General features: G+C 39.1%; 1 protein-coding gene across 1 annotated transcript in view; it reads right to left on the reverse strand.

Annotated features, from left to right (window-relative positions):
- Window positions 1-4,288: 4,288 nt before the first annotated feature.
- The window catches only part of ccdc186 (coiled-coil domain-containing protein 186), a 28,857-nt gene continuing 6,887 nt past the window's right edge, over window positions 4,289-26,258 (reverse strand). The window contains exons 5-16 of the mRNA XM_037691051.1: window positions 25,369-25,581; window positions 24,967-25,086; window positions 23,859-23,963; window positions 23,137-23,235; window positions 21,052-21,138; window positions 20,826-20,968; window positions 19,848-20,103; window positions 19,467-19,656; window positions 19,070-19,150; window positions 18,611-18,839; window positions 11,140-11,359; window positions 4,289-4,870 (exon numbers count right to left, since the gene is read on the reverse strand). Of these exons, the coding sequence (XP_037546979.1) occupies window positions 4,787-4,870; window positions 11,140-11,359; window positions 18,611-18,839; window positions 19,070-19,150; window positions 19,467-19,656; window positions 19,848-20,103; window positions 20,826-20,968; window positions 21,052-21,138; window positions 23,137-23,235; window positions 23,859-23,963; window positions 24,967-25,086; window positions 25,369-25,581 (1,827 nt within the window). The 3' untranslated portion in view covers window positions 4,289-4,786. The remainder of the gene's footprint in view (window positions 4,871-11,139; window positions 11,360-18,610; window positions 18,840-19,069; window positions 19,151-19,466; window positions 19,657-19,847; window positions 20,104-20,825; window positions 20,969-21,051; window positions 21,139-23,136; window positions 23,236-23,858; window positions 23,964-24,966; window positions 25,087-25,368; window positions 25,582-26,258) is intronic.

Genomic DNA, 26,258 nt, shown 5'->3' on the forward strand with positions numbered 1-26,258 from the left:
CTGATAGCTGAAAGATTTTCCTCCCATTCTCCACACAATCTGTTGTCTCTCTGCTCTGCTGCGACAGCCTCAGAAAAAGCTGTGTGTGTGTGTGTGTGTGGGGGGGGGGGGGGGGGGTGTCTGTCATTCCCCATCGCTACTGTTTAGCCTGTGAGAGCTAATGGTGAGCTGCACGAGCGGCACGGATTGTTTATTTAAAATAACCAAGGACAACCCAAACTGAGCCTTTAGTCCAGCCTCTCGGTGATCACTGAGCGGGCCAGGCCACCGGGAAATGTCCTGGTGCTTCTGATGGCCAGTTGGCCACTGAATCAGAGCATTGTGCTCTGTATCCGAGGCACTGATTGACTCAGCAACTGTAGCATCAGTCTGTCTGCTCTCTTTCTTTGTGCTCTTTTAGTGTTTTAGAGAGTTTAGAACATCGTTAAGAACAACGCAAGAGAGTGGGAAGGGTTTATAAAGCCTTATCTATCTATCTATATATATATATATATTTTTTTTTTTTTTTTTTTTTTATATAGTAAAATAAATATAGCAGATTTTCACCTATCATGAGGGTGTCTGGAGCGTAATCCCCATGATAAGTGGGAGTGTCCACTATGAATGGGTGCATCAAACTTGATCAATTTTTATTATTTAAAGAGCGTTACATTTGCTAAGGCTCAAGTATAAGCAGCTAAAGAGCAAACAGATTTCAGTATCCATTCTTTTTTTTTTTTCCAAGACTTAAGTGTCATTTTTAAAACTTAGAATGTCATTGTGGATGTCTTCATGTTGCATTATCTAAATATAAAGTGAAGAGATAACTTAAATATGCAATAGACATTAAAAATCAAAATCACATACTGGTTCCAAGAGCCTGTAATTTAATATACGGAGCAGATTTACTGACTATTGATCACACCCAGACCTCAATATTGACACAGCTTTATTACGTCAGTCAGCTGGTCAAAATGGTCATAAACCAGAATAGTCACTGGATCTGAGCAGGACCCTTCAGCTGACGGTCATCTGGGCTCTAAGGGGTCTGCAGCCACTGGGAGCTTTAATACATTCTGTAGCTGCTTAAAGTAACAGCCAGGTTTCTCAAGTCCAACCTGCTCATTCAGGACTGACACACCTACTGTGCAGATGATCTGCAGAGACCTCCACTATCAGTTTAGACAAGCTAGCAGCTCATCCAACTGGGGCCAAGACCAAAACAGATGTAAAAAAAAATACATCTGTTAATGACAGTAATGTACTTTTGTCTTGGAGCCACTTGGATTAGACGTTAGCTTGTCAGTCGGGTCAGATTTCTACTATTTCTCCAACCTGACCTGGTTCAGAGCCATCTACAACAGGTAAGATAGAAATCGCTCATACCATATTCCTTCACATAAAATCTTAACTGATTTGTAGCTTTTTTAAACTCACAAAGAACAAAAATGGGGTTTGCAGAACCGTGAAGTTTTCACATGAATGTTTTAAAAACCTTTGCTAGAAGTAGCGATGAGGGAAAGTTCTTTTTTTTTTGTAGTTTGGAAGCAGCCCCCTGCTTTAAATCATCAGAGTGCAGCCATGTGCTCGACCTCCAGCACCGCTGACACCACTTTAAAAAACTGCACCCAAGAGCTGAGCAGGGCGAGAGGTTATCCGTGTCCATGACTTCCACATGAGATTCAACTCCATCCTTCCAGATGAAAAAATGAACGCAGCACAATTATGAAGTTAATCAACTCCTTTAATTCCCTGGAAACGACAACATGAACAAACATGATCCAGAATCGTTTGTTTTAAATAAAAAAAAACAAAATCATTTTACAGGCTGACTTATCTACAGATGCATACCATCATCACAGTTTGAGTATTTCACAAAATGGAGCAAGAGCAGCACAACAGACATTTGGATTTTTTTTAAACAAATCGGCACTGGCACATACTGAACAGTTTCTTCATTCATGACGTTTGATTCATTCATTTCCACAAAGCTGCATGGCTTCATTTCAGGGTGTGTGTGTGTGTGTGTGTGGGGGGGGGGGGGTTGCAGAAAGTCTCGGATAAGCAAGTACTCTGGTTTGGGTGGAATCTGGAGACGAGCATGAGAGAATCACGGGGACTTAATTAGGATATCGTATAAGAGTCTGCATCAAAACCAACCCAGAAACACACAGGACTCATATTTTCACGAGAAAGGAACCAAAATTTCAAGTTAATTTGATTTTTTTTTCCCTGAAAAGAGGGTAATTTAATTTCAAAATGATGAGGGGAATTAAGATCTCCAGGTTTTGCTGCCTGTAGTTAAAAACAGATATTTTATGTAAAGAAGTCAACTTGGATGTAATAAAAGTCGAGTTAAATCAAATGCAGCACACTCGCTGCTGCAGCGGAGAGGTTTTAAGGTCTTTGTGACCTCAATACTTTCATCTTTATTCACGTAGTGGTCCACTTCTGCATCGCCTCGAGCTGAATGGTAAAGGGATGGGCCTATCATGAACCGGTAAAGGAAGAAAAAAATAAATAAAAAAGGACGAGGGGCTTAGGTTTTGTGACAGCTTCTGCAATCTGATGGAATGAGGCTGCGCTCCCTTCCACGCTGCAGTGTTTAGAGCCTGAATGATAAACTACAAATCATCCGCTGAGGGGAGGGTGCTGTCATGTATCGCCGGGCGGTCCTGAGCTGCGGGTGTTTTCGTGCATCTGATAAAGTTGGAAGGAACAGAATCGACAACGGACGGCAGAAGCGAGGCGTAAAAAACGAAAAGCTGTACGGTTGGACGAAAGCACATGCAGCCATGCACACATCCAGTTTTAAATATTCTGCAGTTGCATGGACAAGCAATAAAAAAAAAAAAACTATACAGCATACTGGCACATCAATTCATTCAGAAAAGAAAATTAAAAAAAAGGAAGAGCATTGCACTTTGTCCCTGGATATATTTCTGTTTGCATTCCTGAGCTACAGCTACTCATCTCCTGCTCTCCCTTTGACTAGTCTACACTTGATTAACCTCGAACGACTCAGTGATGCTACAACAGAAATCAGAATAAAGAGGAGTGCATGAAAATACCTCAACATTCGAGTCTCTGCTCTAACAAAATCATATTTTGGACAAAAAGTCTTCATACTGGCCACAACTTGAAACAAGGAATGACTTAAAAAACAAAACAAAAAAAAGCTAGACTGATTAATTGGCCACTTTTTAAAAATCTGAAAGTTTAATCAATTACAACCAGCTTACTGCACTTAGTTTGTTTTAGGCACGAATGTTCTTTCATATATATTACAGTGTACAAGCTCTTCCAAGTGTTGTTAAACATGTTTATTAAAGCAATTATTGTTATTTGAAAAATACATTCCAAACCAAAAGGTTGTAGAAAATCAGCTAGCTGGATCTTTTTAAAGATCAGCACAAAAACGTCTAATATAAAAATAGTTGCTTAACTTAAACGTGTATTTCACAACCTTTAGGAGAACTTGTGCATTTAAAAAATATATACAAAGAGCATAATCGCTTATAAAAACTCAAATGTGGGTTACAGTGGGCTGGTTGTAGCAGCTGCTGCCGCATCTTCCTACTTAACATTTCAAGTACCGTATTTTTTGGACTATAAGGCACACTTCAAATCCTTTAATTTTCTCAAAAATCGACAGTGAACCTCATAATCAGGTGCACCTTATGTATTAATTCAGGTTGTGCTTAATGACCTCAAACCAATTTTATACGTTTATTGTGAATAAGTTGAATAAAGTTTGACTTATCTGACCGTTTTGTTTCAATTAATGCACCTTATAATCAGAAAAATATGGTATACAGACATGAATGATTACTTGTTGCCAGTTTTGAACGATTAATTTGTCTCAATATGGATTTAAAGGTTTTAAGACATTAAAAAACTTGGATGGATTTCAGTGAGAAAAGACCTAAAATGTTTAAGGTATTTGCTATTATAAATTAAGAACAAAGACCAAAAAAAAAAAAGTGATTTCCTCATACAAAAGCTCATAAAAAACACAACTCAAATATTGTAAAATAAAAAGCATGTAACAAAACGAGAAACAAAAATTACATTCACTTTGGAAGAACTCACGACATTCCAACCTTTGCTTCATGTTATATTTATATATATCCCCTCGAGCTTGATTCAGGCGTGTTGTAGCTGAAGAGCAGGAGTTTTCCCACACAGATGGTTACAGGGAATGTTACCGAAATGCTTCCTGAATTTTAGCACCTGTGCCCCACAGATGGGCGAGTCCGCTGATGGGAGGCACCTTGCTCCATCGGCTCGGTCATAAGTGCTGTGGCGAACGGGGAAAAAAAAAAAAAAAAAAAACATTAACAAAAAAAATAAACAGATGGAAGAAATGCACCGGTGGCACACATGTTCCGCTCCAGTCAGGGCGGATCTGCAGAAGCAAACCTTAAAAAAAAATATACACTTGGCTCATCGATTCATGGACTTCAGAAGAAAAAGTTTGTTGGCAATTTATAAATATGTACTTTTACTTCCGTTAAGATTGATTTCCTGGAAACTATGATTCAGGGAAAGGTCGAACGCATATGTGATGATGCCACCACGATCAAGTTTAAAGCAGCAAGTCCTCATGGAGATGCTTTGGGGAGACACGTGAGCCAGAAGGGTCGTAACAGCGGGGATGTGGATGGGACAGTGACAGTTCAAGTAAGCTTGGAGACTTTCTCTGACCGGACCAGAAATCAGGAAATCTCACATCCCTCTGGCTCTTGCAGCATGTTTACGCCTTCATACGTTTAGGCTGGGGAAGTCCTCAGCTGGGATCTGTGCTTCACTTCGTCCTGACTCCATCTTCAGGATTCTTCTGCTCCTTTATGAGTTTTTCAATCTCAGCTCCCAAAGTCTGCAAATTGTCCTGAGAAACAAAAAGGAAAGAAAACGTGCGCAACGTGAGCTACAGGAGTTCTTTAACACAGAATGAACAGGAGTTTTTTTGTTCTTCATGACTGAAGAAACTACTTGTAAAGAAAAAAGAAAAGCTCCATTATTCATCAGAATAACTGAAGTCTTGATTTGGCTTTGTTGAAGCTTTTCTTGTAATGTCGTTTTATTATGTTTTCTATCGTTACTTCCTGTTTTGTGACAATCGTTGTTCATTCAATGAAATAAAACGTCTCCGCTCGCACTTTATCTCAATTTGTGATCCCCCCCTTTAAGTTTGACAGACAGAGTTTGACACAATAGGAAGCCGAATGGATGGGAACATGGGAAAATATTTAACGGAGCATGTGCCCACAGGATTTTTAAAAAGACTGAGGAAGCAGAGTCAAACATCAAGGAAGCTGCAACAATACGAGCAGACAGGATGGTGGCATGTTCAGAAAGTGTGGGTGTGACAGAAGACGGGGGGAGTGGGGTATTCTGTTTTAAGAGGATTATTTAAACTGCTGCTTGAAAGCTGTTTTGGTCATAAGAGGTAATACTTTTCTCATCAACTCCAAATATATAAAGGTAATTTTTAGAGTCTTCCTTTAAAGACTCCTTCACACACATCACACAAAGACCCTGCCATAATGGATGTTGGATAGTTCTAACCTGGAGGTTTATTGTCCTGGTGGAAGCATTTGAGCTTGTGAGCAGAGTGAGGGGCCTGTGGTAGTAGCAGATGCATGATGCGGGGTATTTAGACCATTTCACGCATTCCTTTTAACTCTTTTTGTGAATAAATGCAACCTTGTCCTTCATGACTGTTAGGTCAGCAGTGGCGTTCTAGATTTGGGAGTAAACACATTGTGGCAGCATTAACATCATTTACAGTATATGGCTTGTTTTTGAAGACCGACACCGTGTGTCTATAGGGTTTGGCTAAACAAGACGTCTGTATGCGTTTCAAGAAGTCACAAGAACATGTCGTAACATCACACATCTAAATTAGTTAAATTACTTGATTATATAGTTACAGGTTCAAATGACTTTTCAAATCAAAATAGTTTAAATATAAAGTTGAAACTACAGGTTTAACGTGCCTTTTCTGTTCAGATCCCTTCCTGCTGTGACCCTGTAGCATTGTTTCAAAACAGCTCTATCATCCAGGTAGATAAATCACAAAAAAGGGTTAAATCATGCCATCTGGATAAGTTTCTTTTTCTGGGAGAAACCTTTAATCTTTAATCTGAAAGAGTTCATCAGTCTGAGACCTGCCAACCCAGATCTGTCTCACAAATGGCACCTCCTTGGTGTTTCAAGCCAGCCCTCTGTGGAATCCAAAGAAACTACCGGTAGTTTTACACATGTAAAAAAAGTGGACCATCCATCCAAAACGATCAATCACCATGCATAACTTACTCACAGAAACAGCCTGAGGACCCCTGACACCTCAGAAAAAAGGTTCAACAGCTCAATCATCCAAATCACAAAAAAAAAAAAAAAGGGTTAAATCATGTCATCTGAACAAACCTTTCGGATGAAAGATGAAACGTTTCTCCCAAAAAAGAAACTTGTCCAGACGACATGATTTAACTTTTTTATTGTACTCATCCATATCTGCATCAAACTCTTTATGACAAACTACTCGGGCTCATGTGAACCCTGCTGCCTCCACCGGCGCCCACCCAGGATTATAATATGCTGCCACCACATTACACCGCCTCAACCTCACTGTGTGCTCAAACAAACGTGGTTTCCATCACACTCTAAGATGTAGAAAAGCTGTTGTGTTTTTAATGTGCACATGTAGACCTGTCCAACACCCTAGAAAGATCCTCCATGTTAAATGGATGTTAAATGGTCGTCATTAGTGCTGAGGGGAACAACCCACACTGGCCTCATGCCTGGGCTACAACACGTCATCAGCGTCCTGCCACTGTGGTGTAATCTTTCTGTGCATACCTCCTCCAGACACGGTTTGAGAAAGTCATGGGTTCATGTGGGAGGATCTTGGTGGGAAAATGCTGCTGATGAATGGAGCTTGTTGAGAGCACAGGAGAGGCTTCTCAAAAAGTGGTCATTGGACTGCAGAAGTGTCGAGATTACCTTCATGCTAAAGAAGGTTTTCTAAATTTGTCATGATCCAGCCATGTTTCATTTGAACCGAGTGAAACTGTTCCAGTGTGACTGGGGCCTTAGCATGTAATTTAGTATAATAGGCCTGCATAACCCCTCACAATGGTAGTCAGAAATAAAATTAAACCCTTTTTCCTCATTTCTAAAAAATAAACAGATTAACATAAATATAATTTAAAACATTTAATTCAGCATCTACTGAAAAACAAAAAGGTACACTAGTAGGTTTGTTAACCCTCCTGCTGGTTTATAGTCAGAATGGGTTTAATAATTGAGGCCTTGTGGGTTGTTTAATGAGCAGAATTAATAAAACAGAACAAGCCAATGTGGCAGACTTAGATGTGAATAAACATAAATGTGTTTCAAAGTGGAAAACATTGCAGTGTATGTCTCCTAAATGTTTAAACAGGATTAAAAATCAAACAGGGCAAAGATGCCTGAAGAAGAAGAAAAAAAAAAAAAGCCATTTGAAAATATTAGTGAATCTGTACGCCAAACATGAAGCTTTACTTTTTATCTTAAAGGACTTTTTGAGGAAAATTACTCGTGAATAGAGCAAGGCTGGCTGTGATGCATGAGTACAACCACTCTGCAGGGCCTATAGAACTAAAAAAGAATCCCTACATTAATATTCTGCATAAGCAGAATACAGACAAGTGCTAATGTAGAGTCATCCAGAGATCCTGCAGTCTCCTGGGCTCAGGTGGGCGTGAGAACTAAAGAGCTGAGTTCAAATTTCTTTATGAGAACAGACCTAAAAGGTAAAAGAAAAAAAAAAGCTCGTTCAGGTCACGTCGAGCTGAAACTCAGTGAAAACAGCTGAACGCAGCTTTGCAAGCATTTGTGCATCTCTGCATTTTAGCTGAACTGCTAACGGTTCATCTAATCTGCTGCAGTTTGAAAAACCTAAATATTGGAACACAACAAACCGAGAATCATCCGCCCTAACAAGAACTCCGAGACGTTTTTGTCTTGATTTGACGAAACACTGAAGAAGTTTTAAACGACCGCGACTCGTCCTTTTCACACATGAGATATAAATATTAATGGCTTCATCAATCTATGAACGTGACAGCATTCAGTCATTCACACATGGGTCACTTTTAATGTTCCTCATACTTCATTGAGTCTGTGACAGTGATTTAAAACGACACGGTGCGTGACACTTGTCATTAAACAACATCTTAAAGGGTCAGGCAGCCTGAAGACCCTAAAAAGAGACCGTTTTCTCACTGTTGTGTGTCAGCTGTTCAAAACATTTTAAAGTTTATTAACCAGTTCGACGTCTGAGAGTTTAATTGCTCTACTGCAAGACAACTGTTGGTCTCTCACTCCATCTGATGACTCTCTTTCGGATGTTTGTCCAAAGAGAAGCTGCATCAACACCAAATATCAAAAAATGACAACATGTGGGAGCAGTTAAAAATCCTCTACTGCAGATTAAACACCTTTAAACAAAGTTTTGCTTTTCTTTGAGTCAAATGCTGAAACAAATTAAAGGCCTTGGATTCATTCCCATGGTCTTGATCCAGAAAAGAGTAGAGTGTAGGTCTGGGAGGAGGTCCTGCCCCAAGTGGAAAAGTTTAAGAATCTTGGGGTCTTCTTCACGAATGAGGGAAAAATGGAGCGAGCGATCGATAGGCGGATAGGTGCGGCGTCTGCAGTGAAGCGGGTGCTGTACTGGTCTGTCGTGGTGAAGAGAGTGCGGAGTCAAAAGGTAAAGCTCTGAATTTACCGGTTGATCTACGTTCCTACCCTCATCTATGGTCATGAGCTTTGGTTGTGACTGAAAGAACGAGATCCCGGATACAAGCGGCTGAAATGAGTTTTCTCTGCAGGGTGTCTGGGCTCTCCCTTAGAGATAGGGTGAGAAGCCCGGTCATCTGGGAGGGACTCAGAGTAGAGTCGCTGCTTCTCTATATTGAGAGGAGCCAGTTGAGGTGGCTCAGGCATCTGGTTAGGAAGCCTCCTGGACTCCTCCCTGGTGAGGTGTTCTGGACACGTCCCACAGGGAGGAGACCCAGAGGAAGACCCAGGACACGCAGGAGGGACTATGTTTCTCGGCTGGCCTGGGAACACCTTGGGATTCCCCCAGAGGAAATGGCCCAAGTAGCTGGGGAGAAAGAAGTATGGGCCTCCCTACTTAGGCTGCTACCCCCGCAACCTAACCCCAGATAAGCGAAAGACAATGGATGGATGGATGGATTCAATAAAGGAATGCATGTCTATCATGACTGAGATTTAAGTTATTACCATATGATTAGAAATAATTGTTGCTGTTTTGTTCCAACATTGAAAGTGTAATGTACAATCAATCTTATGCCATATTAGGAGCCATCACATTCTGAGTGTGTTGTGAATGACTATCAGCTACTACCACAGCTAGTTTTAGCTCAATATCTGTAAAACTGACTCGTTTACATTTATTTTGGCATTTGCTGATATTGATTAGGTGTGGTGGTCATCTTGAATTAGAGTGACTGCAAAAATTAAAGTTGTACAACCAGTGGTTACTTTACGAGGGTTTCAATAAAACCCACCCAGTGGTTCAAACAATATTTTGCTAACAAGACAAACAGGGTTGATGCCAATGGTTGACAGTGGAGTTTTAAACAAAGATTTTCAGTTTTGTAGTACTTGTAGTTTGTGTTTGAAACGGTCTCATCTAATAATACACTACATTTTAGCCAAATATCTGTAAAATTGACCGAGTTGAGTTTACAAATCAGTTGGCTGTGGCAGCCATCTTGAAATGGGCTGATTCCAAAAGTCATTTATGTACCTCACATTTTGATGGGAGAGACGAGAAGAATTTTAAATAGTGCAGTTACTAGTGTGTATCTGCACCATGTGTTTTGTTTTGCATGTTATGTTCTATGTTGCACCGTGATCCTGGTGAACACCGTTTCATTTCAATATGTACTTGGACATAGCTGAAATGACAATAAAACCTCTCTGACTGACTTATCATTGGTTTTTATTATATGGACTTCTTTGAACATGTCAAATTAACCCACTTCTACTAAGCATGTCTGCAACAGTTCACACTTGTGTTAGGTTCAAAGTCCATTTATCCTTTTTCTGGTTAAATTTCTGGTGCAAGGTGTCCCACAGAAGCACCAGTGGAGTAATACAGGCACCACTCTAACACGTCCAGTTGCTGTCAGATTAATGGAAAACCGTTCGTGTTTGAAAAGGGGCTGCGGTGACTAGGCCTGTCACGATGACAAATTTTGCTGGGCGATTAATGGTCTCAGAAATTATTGTGATAAACGATAATATTGTTTGAAATTTGACAATTACTGGTAATTAATGTCAAATTTAAGAATAAATTTGTTAATTTTGACCACCGGATGGCAGTATAAGAGTGTTTGACCAGAAGGATGGATAGTAAGAGCGCGAGCAGTGTGTCGCTAAGAAAAATGGGAGGGAGGCCTCTTGACGTGACATGGGCTGTCTCTTTTCGGTTCTCAAAATGGCAGATGCTCGGTGTGGTTTGAGCTCTTTAGCAAAGCATTTCTCACACAAAGCTTTTAATAATAATAAAAATCAGTAAACAAGTTCTCAGCTTCTTTTTGCAGAGAAAAACTTTTTACACAAAGGCACAAGTTTCAACTGTGAATTTTGGAGCTTCGACAAGACGGAGGTTTTTTTCCCCCTCAAGGTCGGCCTGTTAGCTTAGCTTCTCAGCTTAGCTGCTTTTAACAATCCAAAAATGTGATTTTGGGCAGTTAAAATTGATTTTAAAGCGAAAAGAGAAAGGGAGGGGTCAGTGAAGAGCACCAGAGTTGAGCCTTTTGTCATCCAGTGTCTTCAGAAAGAGAGACATGAAGAAACGATAAAGCCTGTAAATGAAAATGAGGTCGATAATTTTCATATATCATGCGATTAATTGATTCATTGTTTATCGCGACAGTGATGTCACAACAGGTTCCAGGGTTGTGAACGACATGGATGCAACATATAAATTACCTGGTCACTTTGAGCTCCACTTATTTCAACGTAAAAGGCCTTGAAGGAATCTGCTCACATTATCCAAACGTTGATTGAATTTCAATCAGGTTTTGTGCACTCATAGCAGAGCACCAGAGAGGATTGATGCCAGCTGGGGGCAGAATTTACCTTCAAAGTAATGTTCTTCAGCAGTGTGTCCTCCAACATGGCCTGCAGCTTCCTGTTAATCTCCAGTGACAGGTCCAGGGTCAGTCCGCTGTCCGCTGGGTGGGAGGTGTACAGAGACGCCATGATGCCGCCTCGCCGACTGAGATGGGCCTTGTTAATATCTGAAGCCTCTGATGAGAGGGCTCCTGACTCCTCCCTCAGCACATAGCTCTGGATAATTCTGTAGGCAGCAACAGAGGAAGGAGGAGAGGAGTCAAACCTTGTGCTTGAAAAAGGAGAGAGAGTATCAGCTGGAGACTGTTGAGCAGAGAAAATTGAGAAAGTGGGACTTTGCAATTCGGGAGCTTCTAGGGAGTAATAAACCATTTCCGAGGACGTTAAAGGAATGGTAATTCCTGGAGGGATAGCTTGCTGGACTCATGCACACTGCAGTCATTTAGTCAAAGTTAAACCATTAGTTTAGTTAGAGCTTTTTTCAATAACCTTTGAGTTTACATTAACTAACTACACAGCCACCGAGAGTAAAATACATTATACAGTAGGTGTATCAGAAAACACTAAATGCAAAGAATCTTTTCCATTGTCGTTTTCTTCTGTCTTGCAGAGTAATGCAATAGAGAGCAGTGATGTAGATGTTCTTGTTGATAATTTAACAACTTCAATGCAAACTTCACTTAATAAAAAACTGTTCCGCTGAAAAAGAAAGCAATCAGATGAAGCTGGCTCCTTGGTTCAATTATGAGTTACGTACTTTAAAACGGGCATCAAGAAAGCTGGTAAAAAAAAGGCACTCCACTAACATGGAAGACTTATTTAACTTGGAGATAGCCCTCTGTAAAACAAGAAATTAATATTATTCATCTTTAGTAGATCCCAGTAAACCCCAGGTTTCTGTTCAGTACTATTGCTAGACTAATGAAAAGTCCCATCTCTGTTGACCCATGTTACAGCTACAAGTAGTGATGACTTCATGAGATTCTTTATAAATAAAATTGAGAAAATTCAAGCCATCCTTCCTACTATTGCCTCCAATTCCCTGTCAGATGAGGCAGCTTTAAAAATGTTACTAGAACCTGATTTATGTTTGGACTGTTTTTGTCCTGTTGAGCTTTCTGAATTGTCAAAAATAATCGCTTCATCCAAACCATCCTCATGACTGCTAGATCCCTTCCCAACCACACTCTTTAAAGGCTTAGACTGCTGGAGGACAAACTGACCACCTTTCTTCACTCTGCTGCTGTCTTTACTTGCTCTAATCTAGTAGTTTGTATTTGTCATTATTTCTATCCTTATGTGTTTTTTGTCTTTCCTCCAATAGAAAGTACACCTGGACCCGTCATCCTGTGTTTGTTTCTCCTTCCCGTTCTCTCAAATCCCTGCCGGTTGAAGTAGATGCATATCCTGAGCCTAGTTCTGCTGGAGGTTTCTTCCTGTTAAAAGGGAGTTTTTCCTTTCCACTGTTGCCGATGTGCTTGCTCAGGATCGGAGACCACGACAAAGTGAAGATTCAACACAATCTGCTGGCTTCTTTAGATAGATAACTTTTACCAATCGGCTTTTATAATGTATGTGAATGTTTATGTACAGAGCCCTGAGACGACTTCTGTTGTGACTTGACGCTATATAAATAAACTGAACTTAATGACATTGAATTAAAAAGATTATTATTGTACCTGTCAAAGGAGGAAAGGTAATGAAAACTGCAGTTACAATGGGCTATCAGTCAGCTGCATGTTTGCCATTTACAGGAGTCAGCACAATAAATCATAGGATTTTTTTTTATCTCCATAACAATTCAGCATGGAGGTTAAGCCATGTTTGATTCAGAGAGGACCAGAAAATGAGTTCATTAGCTGAACAGCCCCTAGCTTCCTGTTGTGTTTCCAGCCAGAAGAACACGGACAAGTGTTTCTATTTAAAGAAAGAGAGCCGTCACTGTGATTCATGTTCATGGTTATTAAAAAAAGCTAAATCAATATTTTAACCTGCTCTCAACCCAAACAGATGTCTAAAGCTCAGATGGTGAAACATCAAAAGCATTCAGCCACCCACTGATGTTTTCATTCCAACTCAAGGTGTGTCAAGTTTTAAACATGGGTTCGATGAGCTCTGAACAAATTGTCCAGCTTGTAAATAATTTACAGTAATTTCTTCTTCCTTAAAAAGTCAGATTTTCTTAAAATTAAAAACAAAACCCGTTTGCTGATTTATGAGCTTTACATTACTGCTTCTGTGTTCATTTTGTTAGCAAAGTAGCATAAAAAAACACCAATACTGAACATGTTACAGATATTAAGCTTCTTGTTTCTGTGACATAAACAGACTGAAGGGAGCCGAGGATCATCCACACTGAAGAAAACATGACCAAAACAGAAAGTCAAGATGTTCAGTCCAAACCAGAGTGAAGAGATAGTTCCTCGGTGCATCACACGTTTAATGAATTGCAAGGGGACGATTAGTGATGATGAAGACAAAGTTAGTGACATGGAATAAACATGGATAACAAATACTGCAGTCACGCTGTACTTCCTTTTAGTTTCTCCAATTTAGTACATTATGCAGCTCAACAATAATTCGAAGCACACCTCTAGGCTCTGACACTAGTAGAAAATAGGGCTGAACAATTAATTGCATTTGCAATAATATTGCAATATGATAAAACGAGAGTTTCTAATCACAACGGTTGCAATTTGACTGGTCACATGATCTGGTTATGTGACCTGCGAGTGAGCGGAGCAAAGCAGAGCAGGGAGCGGGAGACGTCAACACTGCGTTTTAACTGGTTGCACAATGGCGTCAGGCTCAACAGAAGCCGACACATCTGAAAGTTTGGTACCAAAGAGCGGCAGCACGTCCGTTGTTTGGAATTATTTTGGCTATGAAAAAAAGACGACGTTGCGCAATGACATGCATTGTGCAGAACCTGCCTTGGTGCTGTTGCTACCTCTCGAGGCAACACCACAAATTTTTATCAACACTTAAAAAACCACCACAAAGCCATTTACAATAGTCGCATGGCTAGAATGCCAACGACCAGTGCTTCAACGTAAAGTAAGCAAAGTAGCAGCCGACAGGGATCACTGACCGAACTGTTCGAAGGTTTTACTCCGTATGAACATAATTCGAAATATTTTCCAAAATCGTTCAGCCCTAGTAGAAAATGAAAAATGCTTTCTATCAGCTATAAAACCTGAGTTTGACACAGAATGTCTAGGATAGAAAGGCCAACAAATGCACAGCTGCTCTTGGAATAAATTAAACTGTAGGTGAAGAGATCTGGGTGTAGTAGTGCATAAAAGAAAGAATTTGGATAGCTGTGATCAAAGCAACAAATAATTCAACATTTGATAGTTAATAATTAACATTACACTGTCCATTTCAGAGACGGTGTTTTCCCTAGCATTACGTTTAGAATTTGATCATTTGAATAAAAAATTAATAAAAATCAGGAACATCATGAAAATGAAAATTGTGAAAATGCTGCAACAGCTACAACTACTACAACTCCAGTAACCAGTGCTGATTCTGTCACCACTAATGCTCATCTGTGACAAAAAGGGACAAAAAGTTAACTCAGCATAAGTTCAAATTAATCCATTGAAATAAAATCACCTGTAAACTATATAAAATAAAAAGCTTGGCATCATCCTCACTTATGCTGAGATTATTCCTTTTAAGTGTCCAAAAGTACTAAAACTTCCTTTTCATAGCTCTTGACAATTACAGCAACTTAAAAGTAGTGACACACAAATTCAGTCTGGGTCACACAGTTTAGAAAAACACTCTGCATGAACTTTGTGCTAAACAATTTGTGGCTGGACTTCTGCTGTTGGTGACTCAAACGTGACTTGAGATTCAAGATAATGAGCAGATTTTCAGTTGCAGTCCCACTCAGTTCTGACCGTTTGCAACCAAGTAACTCGTGCGTTCACATTCAAGAGGAAGATTTTTGAAAATAACTTTCTTTTTGTTTTGCACACAGCTTGAAAAACTATTATAATGCACTATATCATACTCATCTCTCTTTCTACCCACTAGCCTTTGTGTTTAAGCTTTGATTTGCTTGAGTACACTTGAGAGTTAAGGGTTTGAGATGCTTGCGACAACTCTGACCACTTTGAGAAAAAAATTAATTCAAGCAAAAAGACCGATTCTGCAACCTAAATTAGAGCCTGTGACTGTTTCAAGACATTTTGGAGTCCCCTACCTGAACGCCAGTCGCCAAAAAAAGTGGCAAGCAGTTGCAGCCCAGCGAGATAACAAAAATTGTTTTGTTTAAATTCAAATTTGTGTAAAAAGCTGAAAATACACTGCATGATTCTGAATATACCATGCAAGTTGTGCTGCACATAATCCTCTGCATGCAATAGCCTGAAACCGTCACCAATCAGTTCACTTTGATAAGAGGGGGATCATATTTAACATGCACGCTAAGCAGATTGTAATTACGCTTCATATTTGCTGTTGCATGCACGTGCAGTCTGTGTGGGGAAAATACAGCTCTCTTTCTCTTGGCTCTTTAAATCTACAAACTAAATCAACAGAGAATCCCACAACAAATTAAACTTTACTGCAGCGGATTGTTTGTTAAATTAAAAAAAAAAAAAAAAAGGAAGCAAATAAGTCTACAGAGCAAAAATATGAACAGTAGGAATAATACTACAAAGCCACCACCATAAATGATTTCCACCCATTCACACACAAACACAACACCTGCGCTACCACGAACATAAAATGCAACTTACCTCTGACTAGGCTTTTAAGGGTCCATATTTGGACCCACATCCATCACGACAGTGTTTAGTAAAAACAAAAAAGTGACAAATTACAGATGTAGCTAGATGAGGCATGCAGGGGTCAATAGGGAGGTAAAGAGTAGTACAAAATGATTTATGTCATGTATAAGTGACTATTGTGTCCTTTCTTTCTGAATGAAGGCAAGACAAGCAAGAAAGAGGGGAACTCTTACCCCCCCAAAACTGTAAAAACTGAGAAATATGAGGTAAAAAAAACAACAAAAAAAACCACACGTCTGTAGCCTGAAAAATCTGCATTTGTCTCAACAGTATTTTCAGCTACACCGACTACAGCAACAATACTTATGTCAGTGTAGCTTTTGGAGGATTTGTGTTGCAAAATGTACATTTCTGACAAGTGTGAGAAAAGTTAGTCAAATTTCTTTGACCTCCACAGATGTCTCGCCATATGCTCCATCGTGGCGACAGGAGTTAAATAAATCTTATTTGTATTTACATTGTGTAAAACATCAGGACAACTGTTAAAATGTCGACTACAGAAAAAATATCCAAAAACCCCCATAAAGATTGGCAGCAAAATAAAAATTCCACTCAACACGATCATTTCCAAAACATAAAACACAATCAGCGGTTGTGAATCCACAACACAGTCAATACTGAACAGAGTGTATAACATGGACTATAAATAAACAGAGATCCTGAAGCAGCTTTAACTACATCCACTTTATCACAACATCATGCTAATCATCACCAAACAAGAAACTGAGACGTCACATATGCCCTTGAAAGCTGAAGAGTCTGTTGTTTTAGCAAGTTTCAGCTCATTTGCATTTATATGATTTATAATAAATTAGCTAAAATATGCTGTAAGCACTGCAGCCATGTGTTTTGACTTTTGAACAAAACATTAGAATCCTGGAAACATGATTCAAGTTAGTTTGAGGGTGAAATAAACGAGTAAAAAAATAAATACAACAGAGCAGAAAATCTGGTTTCAAATACCTAAAAAAAACTAAATAAAAAAATACATAATTCTGAGTTTAAATCCTGTAAGCTGCTTCATCATAATTTTAACTCTACCAGGTCAAACAGTAGGAGAAATTACAGCCTCTAAACTTTAGCTGCCACTGCTGTTTAGGTAAATATTAGTAACATAGCTGAGCAAAATGAGAACCTTCAACATTTGATGAATGTGCTTAACAATAGAAAATCCTTGCTATGGTAAAACTGAGCAATATGAATGATGAAATGTAAATAAAAAGAGCCCATCAGCCAACTTTCACTAGCTGCCCCCAATTTAGATCCTCTGAGCACATTTTGTAGCATCCCTTGTATTTTTCCATCACCTGCCTCAGGCTTAGTTAAGAGTGTCAGTGTTCTCCGAGCTGTCCTGGAAGGACTGGGTCAGAGAGGCAAAAAGGACAAACTCACATCCATGCTCTGGGTGGTGTAACCCCCGCCGGGCTGAGCTGAAAATCTAACAAACTAAATTTAGCTCTGAACCATGGGATTCGTCCTCAATTTTAACTCTTAAAATGTAGGTTGAGTCGAATAGATTCAAGCGCAGAAATGCAAGACGTCTGAGATGAGGTTGAGATAATTCAGGAGGACAAATGACTAAACATCTACAAGGAAAAAAGCAACGAACCGTTTGTTGGGGTTTGTATTAATCACTTGTGTTGCTCGGTGGGTTTTTTCAGCATGTCCTATTACACAGCCTCCCAATCAGCAGAACTATAAATAGCTCAGTGTGAAGCTCATCATGAATTAAAGGGATGTTTGCATAAATTAATGAACAGAACAAATAAATGAATGGGAGCTAGTAACTGTGTCCTCTACCAAATTCACATTTTGTTTTGCATGAAAAAAAAGTTTAAATTATTTTTAAAAAGTTTGTAAAACAAATAGTTAGCAGTAAAATATAACTAATTAGCAGTTAAAATGAAATACAGTAGTCCCTCGCTACTTCGCGACTCGTTTATCGCGGACTCGCTCTATCGCGGTTTTTCAAAATAAGACTGGACATGACACACAACGGCTGATTGATGGATGAGCTGCACGATATGCATGGAATTTTTTTATTTAAAATGAATTATCGAGCACCTTCTGCACCTTTGTGCAGCCCATACTACAGGAGAAGCTTCCTCCTGCAGCTGATCAGCTGTTCTCTGTGCAGAGCAGAGAAGTGGGCGTGGCCAAGAACGCTTGCAGGTGGCAAAAAGCAGAGGAGGCAGGGAGCTGAAATCATGACATTCTGCGCTCTTTTAGAGCGTTTAGAAACATTGTTTAGAATATTGCAAGAGTCCTACTTCGTGGTTTCTCCACTTATCGCGGGGCTTCAGGGTACGGATCCCCCGCGATAAACGAGGGTCTACTGTATCATCAAATTGCTAAAAACCAGATGTCAAGAATTATGTTCATGTTTAAGAAAGAAACGCAGACTTTTAATCCGACTTTAAACCTCGCTGCTAAAACTTGCCAGTCCAGTGCTGCCCAGGAGTGACTGCTGATGTTATCACACAGAAGGGTTGTTAGTTTTCAAAAGGAAGATCACAGGAAAAGTTTCCAGGGTTCCTGCCTTTAAACCCACACTTATGTTATAATAAAAAGCTGTGGGGTCTGGCAGCACAGCTGATTACATCACCTGTTTTCTGTTTAGCAGTATTGTTTGAGAAAAAAATCGTTTCATTCCTTCATTGAAACGTGCCACTCACTTTGTCTTCTTTCGGATCTCTTCCACCAGTTGCTTGATGTGATCCTCCATGAACTCGATTTTCTCCTGCTTTCGCGCAAGAGCTTTCTGCAGACGGACTATGCGCTCTACCAGCACAGCTTTGTCCACCTCCGGGAAGCTGTCTACAACCGTCACAGAGGGACCCGACTGGCTCTCTGGTGACCGTTCTTCAACACTATTGCTCCCACCATGGCGTGCGTTCAAAGAACCTGGAGAGTGGAGGGAATAAAACAGAGATTAACCTAGAAAACAGGTGACTGTTGTGGTTTTGTGACAACTTCCTGTGTGCTCTCTGCCTTCCAAAGAATAATGCAATTTTTGGGGGTTATTTTACATTACAAAGCAAAATATACATCCTTAAATATGATGATTACTAAAAACCTAATCAAATTTTTTTATATATCAGGTGTGGAATACTAACCAAATCTCAGAGCAGTACCTGAGGAACTGGAGCGACTGCCCATGCTGCTGGCGTCTCGGTCACACCCTCCATTCTCAACCTGCTCCAGTCTCTTATGAGCTGTGGAGGAAAAATAACCAAATCATACGATATCAACAAATCCACAACAGCTTTCACACATGCACTAAAACCCAGAATATGTTCGAGCATAAGTGTTGTGCACACTTGTGCATGGCGACTGAGAAAATAAGCTGCAACACTGAAAAATTTTTTTATATTTAGTTAGCCAACAGAAAAACTATTTCCAAAAAGTTAAAGTGAGAAGCTTGCATAAGTAAATGTTAGGAGGAAGCGGCATTAAATGACAACAATGAAGTGCAGTTTTATAAGGAATATGAAAAAACAAGCATTAGAAATTTACATATTGGTGTCCAACCTTGTGTTAGTTGTTTTGTTAAGTCTTTGATATTAGCTGCTTGCTTCCGTTTCTGAGTCACCAGCTCATCCCTCAGCTCCTCCACTCTGGTTTTTAGTTGGGCCACTTCAGTCTGCAGAGCTACCCGCTCCTCCTGCAGACCCTGCACCTCCTGCTGCTTCTGGGCCTCCTCCTGTTTCAGCTGCCGTGACTGCACAATTAACAAAATCAGCAGGATAACAAAGACTTAGGATAATATAATAATCATATAACATTAAATCCAAAATAAATGTTCCGACAATAATACCTTCTAACTTTTGTGTGCAGCTAGTATAAATCAAGAGATTTACTTTAACTCGTTAAAGAGCAAAGTGTCTTGCTGTGCTTCAGAGAACATCTGACCTTGTCATCCAGCAGCCTGCTGGTCTCCTCCAGCTTCACTTGGAGTTTGGTGAAGTTGACGGTGACCTGATCCAGCTGAGACTGCAGCGCATTGCTCTCCGACTGCAGCTGGGCGTTCTTGCTGCTCAGCTTCTCTGTGAAGCCGAGTAGCTCAGCTTCCCGTTCCCTGCTGCCTTGAACGTCACGCTGGAGGTCCGCTATCTGACTGGTCAGGCCATCCACTTCCTCCTGAAGAGACGTGAGCTCCTGTTTGTCGCTGTATACAGAAAATAGGATGAAATATATTGTCAAAATATTTCTGTGAAGTAAAAAAAATATATATATATAATAAAATGCTTTTGATAAATTTGCAAAGGAGATAATAGTTAAATATAACACAATATTCATTTATGTGTGTGAATATGAATCTTTAAGGCTGAATCACATTCTAGTTATCTAAAAAAACATGCCATAATGAAGCACAATGTTAGAAACTTTCATCAAGTTTTTTCCTGGACACTTAAAGAAACGTTAGAATGACTATTTTTTCCCTTGTTAAAAACTTAAACATCCTGCTGTCTGACGTGAGAAGTTGATTATATATGAACTGTTACTGGTTTGACCACTTACTAACAGAAAACACACACAATTAATGACACCTCACTGCCTTGGACCTTTCCTCTGTTAAAATCTTCCCATGGCCAGCAGAGGCACACATTTACTCAAGGATGTGAGTAAATGTGTGCCTTTATGTCCTGTTTGTTATATTTACCAGGCCTAAGTCTGAACACTAAAGCTAAAGTAAAGATAAAATGTGTTCAAAGTTCCAGTATGTTTTAATTGTTCTGTGTTTTCCTAACAATGCACATTTCACTTTAAGGCTACGGATTTGTTTGGTTCTGCTGGAGGTTTCTTCTTGTTAAAAAGGAGTAGTTTCTTTCTAAGGATGGGCGATTTAGCTAGAAAACTTTTGCCAATTGTCACTTTGTGTAGTCGTACCGTTGATGCTGCTCCTGAAGCTCAGTGACCTCTTCGAGTTTTTCTCTCTGGCGACCAATCTCTGCCTTCTGTCGGTTAATGATCTCCCTGTATTTGCTCAGCTCATCCTCCCAACGTGGACGCTCGTCCTCCAGACACTTTAACTACAAGACAAACAGAATTTCTTGCTGAACAGGGAAAACACTTGAGTATAGAAGAAGCTTAAGCGTTGATCTGACAGACAAACCTTGGTGCGAAGAGTATCAAGCTCAACCATGCTTTCTTTGTACGTCTTCTTTAGTTCCTCCAGCTCTTTAGCCTTTGTTTGGAGCATCTGCCAGACATTTAGAGTTTACTACTTGAAATGTATATGCACCGTGCACCTTCAGTTTGGAGTAATTCAAGTTCAGCAGGTTTAATCACAAATTTATTCCTCCATCCCACTTATTTAAAAGGAAAGACAGCATCTAATTTCAGGGAAACCCAACTGTTGCCTTTGTTAAAGTTCCTGTGTGGAAAACTAAAATATGGTTTTGACATGTTTTGTCACATTTTTTGTTAAAACAAACCATTATTGACGCTACTGCTAGTTCACTTTTCCAAGAAGTCATTAACAGGCACTTGGTATCCAAGACAGCACGGCGGTAATGGGAGATGCTGCTGAATTCTATTTCCTTTATTCATCCCTTTGCTTCCAATCTAAATTCAATCACCCCAACAGTAATGAAAACTGTTGTTTTGCATAATTTATTATTTAGTTGCATTATCATGTGTGCATAACATTCATAATAAAGCAAACGTAGTCCTGCACTGACGTAGCCAACAGCAGGGAAGGGACACGGGCCAAAAATCAAGATCAACGCTAAAACCAGCCTTAAAAAAATAAAAACCTAGCTGAACGCTCTCTGGGTGGCAACAAGCTAGGTATCAGTGGAGGGAAAGTTTATGGGATAGCAGAAAATCTGATGAAAGAAAATAAATTACACAAAAAAACTTCTACTTGTGATTAAGCTGAAAAAAAAAACAAAAAACTAACCACACCCAGGAATAAATGTAAGTGGGTGATGTCTGCTGGGTTTTATTCAAAACACCCAGCCTAATATTGATTACTTCTAGGGCATTTATTTTTAAGTCTTATTCCCGTTAGAGTGTAGCGCTGAGAAAAACAGGCCACAGTGTTTGAACCGAGTCCAGTTGTGAATGAATGTCTGCCTGCAGAGCTTCTGAGGAAGTCTGAATCAGACCCGGAGTTAAACCTCAGAAAACAGCTGAAAAAAAATAAAGACTTCACTTCAGGAGTAAAACCATCAAGAAATACACACAATAGACTGGAGGAACAACATTTAAACCAGGATTCAAAATGAGCTGCCTAAGATACAATCTGTAAACAATTAAGAAAAATATAAAAATCTGTACAACTATAACACCAAATTTAAATCAAGTGAAAATCAAGTATAATTGAAGAGCATGCTGATGGTGATGTGAACGGTTCTGCTACTCTTGGTTTCTCCATTATAATCACATACAGCTACAGTATTATTTGACAAATAAATGTTTTTAATAGTAAATATGAGTAAAAAAAAAAAAAAATAAAATAAAAAAAAAAAAATGTTTTTTTAAATAACACCTTTAACAGATAGATTTTAAGGTGCTTCACACCAAAATAAATAAATATATAAATCTGCTCTAGTTGTTTTCTCCACAGCTTGTTTGATTTATCCTTTAATTTACTACTTATACAATAACTGAACATGTTAATGCCCCATATTATTTGTATTGCCATATAAAATGTTTTAAACATATTTTATTAGTGTTTTATCAAGTCTCCATTAACTTTCACCTTTATCTGTACGTTTGTTTTTTTAACATGTAAGAACAGGAACAAACTCTCGGGGATTGTCAGGATGTGCACCAAAACTGCTGACATAGTCCTACAGAACCTCACGGACCTACACAAGGCGAGGTCAGTGAACAAGACCAGGCTGATTCTGGCAGATCCTGATCATCCACTCCATGGTGAGTTCAGGTTGCTTCTATCTGCACACAGGTATCCGTTGTCTGGGTGCAGGATGAACAAACTGAAAAACTCATTTATCCCTGTAGCGATCAGGCTTCAAAATGAACAGTGGTGATTTGTTTTGTAATGTTATTTTAGTGCTTTAATGTCTTGTCAAGTATGAATGTTATACGTCTATGGACTGTGAAACAAATTGCCCCTTTGGGATAATAATGATTCTTGAACTTGAAGGGCAGACTGGAATAAATGCAGTATATAGTTCATCTGATTTGGCTTTGACAGGAAAAGGCTGCAGAATAAAATGAAGGGTGTCACCTCCAATTGGTCCGTTTGTTCCTGCTTGTGTTTCTCCAACTCTCCTTTGGTCTCTTTCAGTTTAGCATCCAGTTCGTTGGACCTGAGCTCCTCCGATTCCTAATGGAGAGATGAGTCACAGATTTAGGAACGTGAGGAGGAAGATGATGGACAATGCATTGTCTGAAACTATAGTAAACAAAAATAAAACATAAAGATGATAGATATGAAAAAGAAAAGGGGGTTTATTTTTGTGAGGCTTATTCCACTCATTTTTATTATTTTCCTGTAATAAATCACAACATATTTATCCTTGCTGCGATAGAAAACACTGCTGATGACAGGAAATGGCAGCTTAAGCTGATCGCTCTACAAGAGAAAAAAATAACGCAGCTCTATACTACCATCATAAGGTAACGCATGAAAACTGCCTCCTTACTCCAAAAGTCTAAATAAATCCTAGACAATTCAGCTTTTCTCACAGAGCAGCATTTTCCCTCCTTATAATGTTGTTGAGACAAAGTGTTACATATTAAAATTACCAATATGCATACAGTCTATAAAAAAACAAGCTTATAAATTATTAGTGTGTTACAAAGCACAATAATAATGGTATTAGTGGTATGGTACAATGGTATTAGTCGAAGGAGAAAACCCAAACACACAGAGGATGTGCAGTCATTATCTACATTCATCTATGGTCATGAATAAACTTTTGTTTCCAGCATGAAAATATGACAAACCTGGTACGTTCGGATCATGTCTTGGCAATTTTTCCGGATCTGCTCTGTCTCCTCTTTGGCCTGAGCCAACTTGGATGTCGTTTCTCTCAATTTGTCTTTAGTTTCCTGCACACAGATACATATAAACAAGCTTTTGTAAGTGACACTGAAGAGAAGAAGACTGCAGGAATTCGAGAATAAAGCAAAATTCAAGGATCTTTGCTCGTTTGTTTATTCCGTTATCGTTTCCCAACCATTCTTTGCAAATGTTCCAACAACCGCACAAACTTCTGCTAAATAATTTGCAGCTAAACTTCTGTGGCCTTCAGCAACTGCTGACTTTTGCTCCATTCTTTTGTTTATAGTTGTTTATTTGCTTGGAGGCTGTTAAAAGTAAAGCCATTATTTTCAAAAACAGACAAAATGATAATGATGCTTTCCTTGGAGGTTCATTACTGTGCCATTCTGAGTTCATTTAATTTCATTCCTCAGTGATAATCATCATGTTATTTTATGGAGTGTCTGACTTCAGAATAAAAAAATTATTGAAGAAGGGTGTCATTTATACACCAACGTAGAGCTCATCTACGGTAACTCTACTAGGACAAACAGCACAACTACTAACTCATAAAAAAAAAGATTAATAATTAAAATTTTTGACAATGAACTGCAGATTTTAACTCCCACCCTTATGAAGCACAATGCCAAAATCCTATCTTGTAAGATTTTAAGAAACAGTAACCTGGTGGACAACCTTATGTCACCAAATAATAAATTTAAATCACAAATGTAACAGATAAAGGAAAAGTAACAAACTCTTCCAAAATAAAACAACGATGTTGTCTCTGAAAGATAAGAGAAAATCCCTGCGGACATTTAGCAAAACTAGAATCATGCCCGAAAGGACGTTTAAACTGAAAAGACACATATACACATTATAAAAACAAAATACTTATTTTAGAGACATATTTTCTATAAGATTAAAACCATTAGAGGCAAAATAATCATCAACAGATAACAAAATTGAAAAGTGATATTTTGGTCCAACTGGATGTACAGTATACTCATTCGTTTCTTCTGTAGGAGAACAATACAAACACAAATACAACATAAAAATCAGTTACATTACCTTATGAGCATCTGCTTCACTCTTCAGTTTGTTCTGGGCCCATTTGACTTTGATAAGATGAGAGTTGATCTCCTCCTTTAACTTTTCTACCTCTCGCATCAACCTGCCAACCTCGCCTTCCTACGAACACAAGGGGCAGAAAGGAAGCCAGAAAAATTAAATGATGATTTCATCTATAATAAAATTACCAAAAAGCCCCAACACTAATTTTACATAATTTTATAGCACATATGTGCATTTCCTGATGTTGAAGGACAAATGGCATTTTGTTCACAAGATTAAGCACACTGCACAAAGTTAAAAACACACGCATGCAAATACTGACTAAAGCTGATCACATGATAGCATTTTGATAATAGATGAAGCAAAAAAACAGTTCCAAATGTTTCACATTTCATTTACCTTAGCATCATACAGCTGTTGCAACCGGCCTTTCTCCTGAGCCAGCTGATTCCCTCGGAGAGCCTGGCGATCCACTTCCTTGAGGGCTTCTCTAAGCCTCTTCTCCAAACCCTCTTTGTCCCGCCTCAGGTCAAGGGCCTCCTTCTCTCCCCGCACATATTTCATTACCATGGCTTCTTTCTCTTGGCGGGCTTCGTCACACTTCTTGTTCACCTAAACAGTTTTCATACGAGTCATTTTAGTCACGATGTGTAAATACAGAAATGGTTAAAGTAAATACACTAGTCCCTCGTTTATCGTGGGGGTTTGGGACCATGCCTCCCCCCAACCCCTGCAATAAGTGAAAAACCGTGAAGTAGGGATACAGTAGTCCAAGTTCAAGTAAACTTTATTGTCATTACCATCTCATGTGGTATATGAGATGGAATGAAATTAAGTACACAAGTAGTAGTAGTTAATTTTAGTATTTATATACAGGTATATTTAAGGCGTTTTAAACCCTGCCCACACTCTGGCAATGTCCCCAACAATGATTCTAAACTCTAAACGCTCTAAAAGAGCACAGCATGTCATGATCTCCACTCTCGGCCACGCCCACTTCTCCGCTGCAGTTGACACGCAGCAGGAAGGAGCTTCTCCTGCTGCAGCTGTGGCTGCACACAGGTGCAGCAGGTGCTAAATAATTTTAATTTTAAATAAAAATTCCATGCCGATCATGTGGCTCATCCATCATTCAGCCAATTGTGTGTCATGTCCAATCTCATTTTGAAAAACTGCAATACAGCGAGTCCACGAAAAACGAACCGTGAAGTAGCGAGGGACTACTGTACTCTTAAAATAAATAAATAAATAAATAAATAAATAAATAAATTATATATATATATATATAT

The sequence above is a fragment of the Nematolebias whitei genome, chromosome 17, assembly GCF_014905685.2.
Source record: "Nematolebias whitei isolate Nwh7 chromosome 17, NemWhi1, whole genome shotgun sequence".
Classification (NCBI taxonomy): domain Eukaryota; kingdom Metazoa; phylum Chordata; class Actinopteri; order Cyprinodontiformes; family Rivulidae; genus Nematolebias; species Nematolebias whitei.